The sequence below is a fragment of the Alosa pseudoharengus genome, unplaced genomic scaffold (assembly GCF_046254945.1).
Source record: "Alosa pseudoharengus isolate Yale_2024_CS ecotype anadromous, Long Island Sound unplaced genomic scaffold, YU_APseudo_1.1 YU_APseudo_1.1_scf_1, whole genome shotgun sequence".
Classification (NCBI taxonomy): domain Eukaryota; kingdom Metazoa; phylum Chordata; class Actinopteri; order Clupeiformes; family Clupeidae; genus Alosa; species Alosa pseudoharengus.
In genome coordinates this window covers 28,495,309-28,508,104 of record NW_027468564.1, presented here as the reverse complement: position 1 = coordinate 28,508,104, position 12,796 = coordinate 28,495,309, and the positions used below count along the sequence as shown (strand labels likewise).

The 12,796-nt window shown below is 41.8% G+C and overlaps 2 protein-coding genes across 2 annotated transcripts in view; both read left to right on the top strand.

The window, feature by feature from the left end:
- The first annotated feature begins 3,718 nt into the window (after positions 1-3,718).
- Positions 3,719-9,359, top strand: LOC143118103 (polymeric immunoglobulin receptor-like). The gene is made up of 8 exons (XM_076279309.1): positions 3,719-3,830; positions 5,742-5,851; positions 6,071-6,409; positions 6,582-6,920; positions 7,090-7,170; positions 7,288-7,371; positions 9,070-9,196; positions 9,338-9,359. Exons 1-8 carry the CDS (start codon positions 3,754-3,756, stop codon positions 9,357-9,359), a joined length of 1,179 nt encoding a protein of 392 aa, XP_076135424.1. The 5' UTR covers positions 3,719-3,753.
- Positions 9,360-12,699: 3,340 nt separating this feature from the next.
- LOC143118087 (complement C3-like) overlaps positions 12,700-12,796 on the top strand; it is a 132,741-nt gene continuing 132,644 nt past the window's right edge. The window contains exon 1 of the mRNA XM_076279308.1: positions 12,700-12,776. Coding sequence (XP_076135423.1) covers positions 12,700-12,776 — 77 coding nt within the window. The remainder of the gene's footprint in view (positions 12,777-12,796) is intronic.

The following is a 12,796-nucleotide window of genomic DNA, read 5'->3' as shown; positions in this document are numbered from 1 at the left end:
GCGGAGCTGTTGAGTAAGGCCCAGCTCCTGCAGGACAGGCTGGCCGGCGGTGGTTATACACACAGACATAGACAGACAGACACACACACACACACACACACACACACAGGTTATAGTTGCTGTGTCACTTCTCCTCTTGCCAAACCATCCTTTCTTGCAGGGCCAGTAGTACAGTATGTTGTCACCAGGTTACACTCTCTCTCTCACACACACACACACACAGACACCATCCTTTCTGGTTGCACTCAGAACAGACATGTAAGGGACGGCATAATGCACTCTCAGGATGAGAATATATTATAGACAATGAGTACACTTCAAAAAAAGATATCTTACCAAGTGTTATAATCTTATATTAAGATAACAAAAATCTAATTAGATAGATAGATAGATAGATAGATAGATACTTTATTGATCCTCCAGGGGAAATTGAAGAAGTATTGTTTTTAGTATACAGATACTTACTTTGAGCTTTTTTGTAAGATTATTTGACTTAACTTAGGATATGGAGCAGCCATGGCCTACTGGTTAGCGCTTCGGACTTGGAACCGGAGAGTTGCCGGTTCAAACCCTGACCAGTAGGCACGGCTGAAGTGCCCTTGAGCAAGGCACCTAACCCCTCACTGCTCCCCGAGCGCCGCTGTTGTTGCAGGCAGCTCACTGCGCCGGGATTAGTGTGTGCTTCACCTCACTGTGTGTTCACTGTGTGCTGAGTGTGTTTCACTAATTCACGGATTGGGATAAATGCAGAGACCAAATTTCCCTCACGGGATCTAAAGAGTATATACTTATACTATATAAACTAATTTATTTTTATGTCTTACTTTAAGAAGATTTTGACTTATTTTAAGTCAAATAATCTTACAAGAAAGCTCAAAGTAAGTATATTTATACTAAAAGCAATACTAACTAGATTTTCTTTTCTTAAAATTATAACACTTTGTAAGAGAGTTTTGTAAGACTATCCCAATGTGTAAGTAAATCACCTTGTGCTAAATACAAACACTTATGGTGCATTTAGATATGTGAACGTCACAAGAACTACATGCACTGACTCTGTGGGTAAACAAAAGTTGACTAAATCAACAACTATGGAAATCATGAGATGAATGGAATCTATTGCTGTATCCTGTACTTCTGTAACCTGTGGACTACTAAGTGCTTCAGTAAATAGTAACTAAACCACGTCAGATTTTTTTTTGAATGTGGACAAGAAACTTTTTCTTCTTTATTAAAGCAATTAATACACATGTAAGGACATTAATTAATGGATGAAACCAGACAAATGAGTGTGATGTCGGTGTAGGTCGGTGAGTGTTCGATGTCAGTGACTGACATTCGCTGACCGGTACACTTCTGCTTTGTCTGGTGAAATGATTAACAACGCCAGGCTCCCACAGTCTGTCTATTTGTTGCTCTCTCTGTCTCTCTCTCTCTTTTTCTCTCTCTCTCTGTCTCTCCCTTTCTCTCTCTCTTTCTCTCTCTCTCTGTCTCTCTCTCCCTTTCTCTCTCTCTCTCTCTCTCTCTGTCTCTCTCTCCCTTTCTCTCTCTCTCTTTCTCTCTCAAACACACACGCATATAGGCTCCTATGGCAATGATGCATGATTGACAGGTCTCCGACACTACAATCTACACCTGATGTGACTCAGGAGATATCACAGAATTTTGTTTGCATTGAATAACAATTTAAATTAAATCCCTTTAATTACAATGAACATGATCCCTGACCAAATACATTATTATTATTGGCATACATTTAACAGGTCAGGTCAGCATTGTAACATATATATATATATATATATATTCAAAAGTTCACCGATGACACATATGTACAGGAATACTCCGCAGTAAAAAAACAACCTAATTATAGATACAATGCAAAGTTCAAACTTTCGTTTTATACCAAAATTACCTTAATTAGTGGAGTTTTGAGCAAGACTGTTGTTTGCATTAGCAATGCAATTGTCTACAATGGAAGTCTGCGGGGCAAGAATCTGGCTGAATCTTACAATACAAACATGTTCAGTCAGATCTGCGCAGCGCTGCACGATTGAACACACCCACTGATTTGACACTACGTCACTACAGAACACGAAGAAAGAAGATTCTCTTCAACAGGTCTTGTTCTCTCTGAACACTTTCAAAGTTTACAATACTTTGGTTTGTCTGTAGGGACATTCACCACACTACCACAGAAGTATAATTATATTTTGAGCATTGTCAATGGTATAAAATATTGTTAATTTTTTGATGTGCTAGCTTGCCCGACAGACTTCCATTTTAGACCAACAATGGTTTTGTTCAAACAGCGGTCTTGCTCAAAACTCCACCAATTAAGGTAATTTTGCTATCAAACGGAAGTTTGAACTTGGTATGTGGTGTCTGGCAGACATCACGGTGTGGCATCAGACCTCCTCTCCTGTCTTATTGTCTTCTCCACTCCTATCATCCATATGTTCTTCCTATACTTTATTCATTTTAACTTTTTCAACTTTACCAATTATGCTACATTTTACAATATGTTGTTTACATGTAGATACAGTTAGGTTACTTGGGTTAAAGTATGGATGCAAAATGACAGTGTTTTCCTTCTCCCCTCAGGGGTGACAGGAACTACACTCTACAGGTACCTGCAGTGAGTGATTAACATGCTGGTTAAATGGAATGTAGGAAAAACATAGAGACATAGAGAGCTCATAGATCTTTATGATGTTTTAACGCCAACGCAAAATTACCAGGAGTTTTACCACAGGACCCTTCTAAATCTATGGCTTCAATTGATGGCTATGGCTTCTAGATAGATAGATCTATCTATCTAGAAGATCTAAATCTATGGCTTCAGTTGTTTCAAAGTTCAGATACATTTTCTTGCACGATTGTGCATTTTTTGATTTCTTTTGATTTTTTTTTTATTTCTAGTGTATTGACTAGTCTCTGAAACACAGTCTGTTCTGAGCAGATAGAAGATGTGTTATATAGGAAGGAGAAATTAAACCACTAACTCCTAAGACCCCTAATTTAAATGAGAGGCAATCATGTCAATGAAGTGCAAAGTCAGGCAAGGTGCTAAGTGTCTCATGTATGAACCGAAGCTATTGTGTGTTTGTTGCTGTTACTGTTGTAGCCATTTCTGCTGCCCTCATGGTGAACACATCTTGGTCATCCTGCACAAGTTATTTATCTCTGCCAGACAGAGCTGTTGAGAAATGCTGATTTGGTCAGCCGTTGGTCACTGTGGCTGTGTCATTTCTCTTCTTGCCAATCATCCTTTCTAGGGAGGTCAGTGATCAAGATTTGACCCAGCATTAGCTATGCACGGACTGAGGACAGTCCGGCCCGGTCGACAGCCGCGTCGGGGACGGGGGGCAGAGGCACAATGTCCACGGCCCTGGGAAACGGCGATGTCGGGGCGGGAGGGTTCTGTAAAGCTCTCCGCCAAGGCCGGTAGCCACCTTCGCCTCCAACCCTTCCTAGCCCACCCAGAGCTGGTCACGACACACACACACACACACACACACACACACACACACACACACAAATATTGCCCAACCACTCTAACAGGAAGTGTGAGTCTGCCTTTTTTTGTGGGGGGAAGGGGGGGGGGGTATGGGGGGGCTTGTCGGTACAGATAAATCGGCACGTTTGGGGAGAGCTAAGACACTTTACTGCCCAGACCCATCATCAGACAGGCAGTACAGAGTTTGGGGTAGAACTCAGAACTGCACAGACCCAGGATCAGACAGGCAGTACAGGATGCGTGTGGACCTGGTGGTGGTGTGTGTGGCCGCTGTGGCGTTCTCTTTCCCCGCTCTCTCAACATGTGACCCACTGTGAGTAGCCTGGTATTGTATTTATAAAACTCTCTCTCTCTCACAAACACACACATACATACACATTCTTGGTGGTTTAAAGCATATACAGTTTGTGTGTATCTCTCTCGGTCTCTGTCTCTCTCTCTCTCTCTCTCTCTCTCTCTCTCTCTCTGTGAATGTGTGTGTGTGTGTGTGTGTGTGTGTGAAAGTTGTTTGAATGAATGCTAACAGTTTTCTTTTAGGATCTACACTGTAGCTTGTTAACTACAGTCACGGCCCATGTGCAATTTTGCATTTACAATAGCTCTGAAACTGAGGGGGGTGAATGCGTTGCAGAGGGGACAGTGTGGACATCTCACTCGCAAAATGAAACATTTCTGTGGGGCGCCTGCCATGGACCTCGCAGTTGCAAAATGCAAGGGACATGAATCAGCCTTTTTGCATGAACATTAACGGACACCAGCGCTTCAGCTTGACCGATTAAAATCTAGTTACCGTGCTATCAACTAATGCAGGCATCCGTATACCGGAAATGGCTATTCAATTTGCGTCATAGGCTGTAGATAGTTTTGATTGTAGATGCACTCTTTAAAGTTAATAGCAACCTCCTCACATTCCTTATTATTTTGGATTTAAAATGCACTAAAGTGCATTATATCAGGCTACAATTTAAATGGACGTTTTAAACGCTATTATTTCCTTTCGTTTTCCACCTTGTGAACTCTACTAGGCTAGCCTACAATAAAGGCGCATTATCTTTTGGCTATTGCGCAAATGCCTCTTGTTCCATTCTTACAATATAGCCTGTCACAACATCAATACACAGCCTTAGTATAAGGCCTACAAACAAGCAAACATTTAACTCCAGAGGAAAATGCGGATTCCACTTTCCTCCACAAGAAACCTCCACAAATAGGCTACAATAACGACTTGAGTTATTTGCTATGTTTACATTGGAATTGACGGTGTTATTATGGATCCAGATTTGTCTGCAACGCAACGTATCCTACAACATCTCTCTTTAGAAATACAGGAACAGCTTACTATGCTGAAAAGTGACGACTGCGTAGCATGCGAGAATATCCCCAACGTCTTGGATGCGCATTAAAACATATCTTTTCGGTAGTCATTTCCAACTTTCCACTCTGATGATGCTCAAAATGCAACACAACTGTGTTCAAAGCAGGATGAGAAAAGGCTGAGGTTGTGTGTTTGTACAAAACTGAGCGAGAATTTTACAGCTTTGAAAATATTTAATATTGTTTCATGTGTAATTGAGATTGCAGAATTGTGGGAAACTGAGGAGTCAGTGCATCACCAATCCCTGTAATAGTAGTGGTAGTAGGCCAGACCTAGTAGGTGCTATTACGTATCTAGATATGGCACTGAAAAATGTCTGGGAAACACTGGTATATACATTAAAGTCTATATGTCTGCATATTTTCAGTAGCAGTTAGAATTGGTAGCGACACCATAGGTCAACAGGTGAAAGACCTTTAAATAGAAACAGAAAAGAAAAGAAGATATATACAATACATGAGCTATTGCAACACAATATAACATTAGTGACATTCAAATGAGCTGACAGTCATATTCAAATTTGCAGTGGTCTCTTAGTTGTGAATATGACCGTCAACTCATTCGAATGTCACTCAGAAACCGTGGGGTGATATCAGAAAAATGTGCAGTGGTACTTCGGAAGCATTTGCTCACGGCCCTTAGCTAATCCACCCTAACCTAATTCAACAACAAATGTAACTGATTATGGTATATACATTCAAGTCTATATGTCTGCTTATGCACATTTTCAATGTTACTTTCAATGATCTACAGACTCCACTGGAAAAAAAAGATGAACCTGTTGCGTTACTCTTGTATTCTTCCTCGTTAACCGGGTTAACCTTTGACCTTTCAACTCTGACCCCTCAGCTATGCGATGCTGGCTCCTAACCTCCAAACTGTGTCATCAGCACCTTCATTTTCACCTTCAGCTTCCAACGCCTCCCAGTCTGAGCATGTCAGGAAGACAACCATCAGTGGTTAGTGCTCACCTCCAAGATTTGTCACTGTTTGAAAATGTATTTCTTTAAAAAAAAATCGGACATTGAGTCATGAGTCATTACTTGACTTCCATTTCTCCCTTAATGTGTGTGTGTGTGTGTGTGTGTGTGTGTATGTGTGTGTGTGTCTGTTTGTCTATTTGTGTGCCTGTTTGTGTGTGTGTGTGTGTGTGTGTGTGTGTGCGTGTGCGTGCGTAGGTGTCCATCCTGTGGAGTCTATGATCAAGGTGACTGGATATGTAGGTAAATCAGCAGAGATCAGATGCCCCTATGATAGAGGATATGAGGGACACTCCAAGTACCTCTGCAGAGGAAAGTGCATCTGGGGGAGTAAAGACATTCCAATCAGGACTGAAGCAGATCAGACCAAAGCAATCAATGGACGATTCTCTCTGCATGATGACACCACTGCTGGAGTCTTCACTGTGACCATCACTGGACTGAGTGCAGAGGATTCTGGACAGTACTGGTGTGGGGTTACCACAGGGTTTGGAAGATATGATGTGTTCACTGAAGTAAAGTTAAATGTTAAAAAAGGTAAAACTCAAGACATATCTCTGCACATTGTCTTTTAATGTAATGGGCCTTAACTATTTACCTATATCCAGTGTATGTGGGTGTGTCTGTTTGTGTGTGCATGTGTGTGTCTGTTTGTCTATTTGTGTGTACCTGTTTGTGTGTGTGTGTGTGTGTGTGTGTGTGTGCGTAGGTGTCCATCCTGTGGAGTCTATGATCAAGGTGACTGGATATGTAGGTAAATCAGCAGAGATCAGATGCCCCTATGATAGAGGATATGAGGGACACTCCAAGTACCTCTGCAGAGGAAGGTGCATCTGGGGGATTAAAGACATTCCAATCAGGACTGAAGCAGGTCAGACCAAAGCAGTCAATGGGAGATTCTCTCTGCATGATGACGCCACTGCTGGAGTCTTCACTGTGACCATCACTGGACTGACTGCAGAGGATTCTGGACAGTACTGGTGTGGGGTTGCCACAGGGTTTGGGAGTTATGATGTGTTCACTGAAGTAAAGTTAAATGTTAAAAAAGGTAAAACTCAAGACTGTGTGTGTGTGTGTGTGTGTGTGTGTGTGTGTGTGTGTGTGTGTGTGTGTGTGTGTGTGTGTGTGTGTGTGTGTGTGTTTGTGTGTGTGTGTGTGTGTGTGTGTGCGTGCGTTTGTAAGTGAGAGATAGCTTATGTGTTTACCTGTGATTACAGAGGCCTGCAGCACTCTGAAGACTGGAAAGATTGATGAAGAGAAAAGGTCAAATAGAATCTGCCATAAAGACACAAACTATGGTAAATACTCATCCATGGTGTTGCTTGATTGCAAGTGTCTGTGTGTTTGTGTGTGTGTTTCCTGATGTTCTAGTGAAACGGACTATTCATCATTGTGGTCATTGGTGCTCTCCACAGTTTACCAAGTCACAGTGGAAAAGATGAGTCTGACCCACAACACAGACCTGTACCACATGAGGATCGACCAGGTGATCAGGGAAGGTATATCTATGGACCCTTTCAAGAGAGTTCCATTATCAGCATCATAGTTGGCCCCAACAAGGCTTCCATTTTAACATTCCATATGTTATCTTAATGCAGAGGAAGTAGATTGGGGCCCAAATAGAACGTTCAAGCATTGTTTTTGTTTTTATTGTTGAAAGGGTCTATATCTATATTATCTCACTCACAATGAGGTCTTTTTTTTTTTTATTCTTCATCATCTTTGTCATCTACGTCATCTTTGTTGTCTTCTTTCTTTGTCGTATTTATCATCTTTTACTGTCTTCATCGCCTGCCTTCTTAATCGCAATCTTTGTCGTCTTTGTTGACTTTTTTGGACATCTTTGTTGATTCATTCTTTGTCCTCTTTTTCATCTTTTTTTCCTATCTTCGCTGTCTTTAGCATCTTCGCCATCCTCTTCTTCTTCGTCTCATGTATTCTTCGTCCTCTTTGTCATCTTTGTTGCTGTCTTTAGCGTCGTTGTCATCGTCTTCTCCTTCTTGTTCTTCTTCTTCTTCTTCTTCTTCGTTGTCTCCAGAGAGCTGCCATACCACAGTGGTAACAACACAGTTACAGTAACTGATCTTTCATGAACATCTTGTCTACAAAAGAGAAATATGCTATATACTTTCCTAGCTGCATTCCTAGCTGTCATGCCGTCACAACCTGTCTCCCCCAGCTCGGGTGTAACAAGAGACCCAACATGGAGCAGTCCTACTGCATATGCTCAGTCTCCATGGAGCATTTCTACTGCATACTGTATACTCAGTCTCCATGGTGCAGTACTACTGCATATACTCAGTCTCCATGGTGCAGTACTACTGCATATACTCAGTCTCCATGGTGCAGTACTCTGTATACTCAGTCACCATGGTGCAGTACTACTGCATATACTCAGTCACCATGGTGCAGTACTACTGCATATACTCAGTCACCATGGTGCAGTACTACTGCATATACTCAGTCACCATGGTGCAGTACTACTGCATATACTCAGTCTCCATGGTGCAGTACTACTGCATATACTCAGTCACCATGGTGCAGTACTCTGTATACTCAGTCACCATGGTGCAGTACTACTGCATATACTCAGTCACCATGGTGCAGTACTACTGCACACTGTATACTCAGTCTCCATGGAGCAGTACTACTGCATACTGTATACTCAGTCTGCTACTGTATACTCAGTCTCCATGGAGCAGTACTACTGCACACTGTATACTCAGTCTGCTACTGTATACTCAGTCTCCATGGTGCATTCCTACTGCATATACTCAGTCTCCTTCAGTTTGTGGTGCATCATTTATTTCATTTACCACTCTCACTGAGAGTGAGGTGTCTAAATTGATGTGATTTGCAAGAAACGTGTGCCATGATTGATGATGATGATGACCATCTGACCCTCTCTGACCTTGTTGACCCCGCCTCATGCTCTTTGTACAGGCCACAGTTATCTCTCGCAGCTTGAAGACCCAACTCCTCCTTTCCTAACACATCTAACAACCCAACATGCCTAACATGCACTTACAATGCACTTACCATGCACTTCCTTTCTTCTACTATCTTCTAGATCCTCCTTCTACCACAATCCTTTTGTGTTCGCGGTCAAATCTGAACAATTGTAATTGTACTCCGTAAAGTCACCACCATTATATCCTCTCTGTGTCTCCCCCATCTGCTGCTTCTGTCTCTGTCAGGTGCTGACAAGGTCCATGAAGGTGCTAGGTGTGAGTTCGCTGGCTATCCCACCTGCAGAGATAAGCTGGCTTTGGAGGTGGGGAAGACTTACCTGGTTATAGGCCGCAGGGAGGACTACAAGGGGAGGTGAGTGAATGTCATCGACGTGGACGATGCCATCACTTATCTCCTACACAGGACACATTCTCACCTAGACAAGGGGAAAAGTGCTGTGAGAATCATGTTCTTTGATTTCTCAAATGCTTTTAACACCATCCAACCCCTCAGACTGAGAGACAAGCTCTTGTAGATGGGCGTGAACACTCACCTGGTATCCTGGATCACAGATTACCTGACCGAGCGGCCACAGTTCAAGTGGTACACACCTACAAGTATCTGGGCTTACAACTGGACAATAAACTGGACTGGTCAGCCAATACTGAAGCACTCTACCAGAAAGGGCAGAGCAGGCTGTACTTCCTGAGGAGGCTGCGGTCCTTCAATGTCTGCAGTAAGCTCCTCAGGATGTTTTACCAGTCTGTTGTTGCCAGCGTCGTCTTCTTCTATGCTGTGGTATGCTGGGGAGGAAGCACAAAGAAGAAGGATGCTGGGCAAATAGATAGGCTGGTAAGGAAAGCTGGCTCTGTCGTGGGAGCCGAACTGGAGTGCATCACTTCAATATTAGACAAAAGGACCCTGAACTGATCAGCATCTTGGACAATGAATGTCATCCACTTCATACCACTATTGTAAAGCAGAAGAGCCTGATCAGCTGGAGACTTCGCTCACTGTCATGCACAACTGATAGACTGAGGAAGTAATTTGTCCCCAGGGCCATTGAACTGTTCAACGCTTCACTTATGGGTAGAGGAGAGATAGACTGCTATATTAGCACATTTGCACAATCCCCTCCCTCCCTCCTGGACTGTGGCCATACTTGATGCTTAATACCTTATATATACTCAATACTCAAGACCAATAGCTGTAACCTTTTACCTCAACCTATTCTTGCACTGACATAGTTTTGTTATATTATCTTGTCTACATTATACATTATTCTCTTATATGTCCATATTACTATCCCCACCCGTTCAACTGTATATTGCATCTTGCTTGTGTCTGTTGAGCGGTCCACGACCATGGCACCCTTGACAGGGACAACAAGGAAGCGATCATCCTCAGCTGCACTCTGAAATACAGGCTCAGTCCCTGCCCTGTCATGCTTGATCATCCTTAAGCATCCTTAAGCACACTTTATTGATATTTGATTTGATTTAGTTTTTATAGTACATTTAGTATTTAGTATTTTAGTATCATATTTATCTTCTACTGTCTCTATTGTACAGTGGAGTTTTCTTATATGTATATTACTTTTTCTGCTGTAAGTGCATGTTGTGTGTGATGTCTGTATGCTACTGAGACCTTGAATTTCCCCTTGGGGATCAATAAAGTTTCTATCTATCTATCTATCTATCTATCTATCTATCTATGTAACCCATTCTGAACTTCAAAACCAAAAGCAAAAACCAAAAGCCATCACAGCAAACACAAGAGTCAAAAATAAAAGTAATTGCCAAATATCATGGGGCAGCTGTGGCCCCTACTGATTAGGGCTTCAGGCTTGTAACCGAAGGGTTGCCGGTTCGATCCGCGACCAGTAGGAAAAATGTGGGCAGGGGAAGTGGTTGAGCACTGCTCTCCTATGCCCACATCCACGGCTGAAGTGCCCTTAAGCAAGGCACCTAACCCCTCACTGCTCCCCGAGCGCCGCTGTAGCAAGGCAGCTCACTGCTCCGGGTTAGTGTGTGCTTCACCTCACTGTATGTTCTCTGTGGCCTAAACCTGATTTACATTTTTACAATAGCCAATGACCAAATGAAATGCATTTGAATATTGAATATTCTCTCTCTCTATCTATCGGTGTGTGTATGTGTGTGTGTGTGTGTGTGTGTGTGTGTGTGTGTGACTATATTTCCACAGAAACAAGTACCTCCTGAGCACTAACACCTGGGTGGAGGTACTGACTCCAGAGTACCAAGATGCTTATGATGACATCATGATCCTCACCAATGACATCATTACATTTGGATGCAAACAAATGTAAACTTCCATGGTTTCCATCATGGTTTCCATCGTGTATCTTATGTCTCTCCATTTTTGCTTACTTTTATCTTTTTTGTGAGTGTTATCTTGTCTTACAAACAAAATAATAAAGGATCCTTCAAAGCAATATATGCAAGAAAACAAGTGTTGCCATGGTACTTACCAGAAAACTCAAGAAATTGGTATCTTTTGCTGTTTTTTTAATAAAGATGCAATTGCCCACATACAAACTGGTTTTGTAATTTATTTAAGGTAAATTTGGCTATTATTTGTTTGTTTATTTCTTTGTTTGTTTAGACCAGCATAATCATAGCCTGGTAAAACTAGACTGAGTCTAGAGAAGCATTTCCTTCACTGGCAAGGTGACGGGCATAGACTTTGCATTAACATTGAAATCATTGGTCCAGTCTGACCAATCACATTGATCAGGAGGTCCCTAATGTGACTTCCTACTTCACCTAAACTGACAATAAACCACATTGGCAGTCGGGTGATTCCATCTCCTTTCACCTAAATTCTAATAATCTCCCCACCAATAAATTCAAAACTTCTGATGGGATTCATTGTGAAGATATTGTGGTCAAAACATACTTACTTTTTTCATAAATGCAATTTTCAGCAAGTCATAGCTTGACAAATATTCAATTGTAGGGCAATTATTTCAGAAGTTGAAAACAATTAACAATGTAGAATAATTCCTGAAAATGTTAAGAATCTAGCATGAATTGTTCAAACGTAATGACCCAAGGAACTTAGTGATTTAAAAAAAAAAATATCAGACTAATGACCCTGTTTTTTAAGCATCCATATCTGAGAAAATAAAGTAGATACAAGCCTAAACTTTTGAAATAAAGTAGATACAGGCCTAAACTTTCAGACACAAACGCTGCACATACAACCTGAGACACAGCAGAGCGGGTATAATCATCACCCACAGAACACATTTTTTCAATAGCTTCTTCCCTGCCACAGTCAGACTGATGGTGAAACAAAACTACTGAACATATGTAAAAAAAAACTCATACTACCTCACTCAAACTGGCATGTACAATATGTGACATATTTGTGAAATAGGACTATGTGTCTTAATATTATTATTAGTACTTGTATTTAAAGGTCCGTACTTAACATCACCTTTGTGTAAATGTTTCTATATTCTATTATTTATTTATCTTTTTAATATAGTGTTTTTTACCCCATAGAGTGTTGACTCTGAGAGTCCGCACAAGAATTCCAAAGTGTCTGAACTGCTGGTTTGTGCACAAATGGCAAATAAAGAACTTTGACCTTGACACATATACAAACACAGATATGCATACACTTTTATACATACAATATCCATTATTCATGCATGCTGGTTGCCCAATAGAGCAGTGAAAAACTAGGGCAAAGGAGGGGGGGGGGGGGCAGGTGCTCCTGTGGACATAAGGCTGAGTTTAGGGGCTGAGCGCAGACCAAGGATCAGACAGGCAGTACAGATTGTGGGGATCGAGCAACTCAGACCCACTTAGAACTGCACAGACCCAGCATCGGACGGACTGTATAAGATGCGTGTGGACCTGGTGGTGGTGTGTGTAGCCGCTGTGGTGCTCTCTCTCCCCAGTCTCTCGACATGTGACCCACTGTGAGTATTTTCACGTACAT

What these genes read in the sequence shown, in the direction of transcription:
- LOC143118103 (XM_076279309.1), top strand. Translation starts at nt 3,754, where the DNA reads ATGCGTGTGGACCTGGTGGTGGTGTGTGTGGCCGCTGTGGCGTTCTCT. An exon ending in CGACCAGGTGATCAGGGAAG is followed by an intron (nt 7,372 to 9,069) that starts GTATATCTATGG and finishes TGTCTCTGTCAG; the next exon opens with GTGCTGACAAGGTCCATGAA. An exon ending in AGGGAGGACTACAAGGGGAG is followed by an intron (nt 9,197 to 9,337) that starts GTGAGTGAATGT and finishes CCAACCCCTCAG; the next exon opens with ACTGAGAGACAAGCTCTTGT.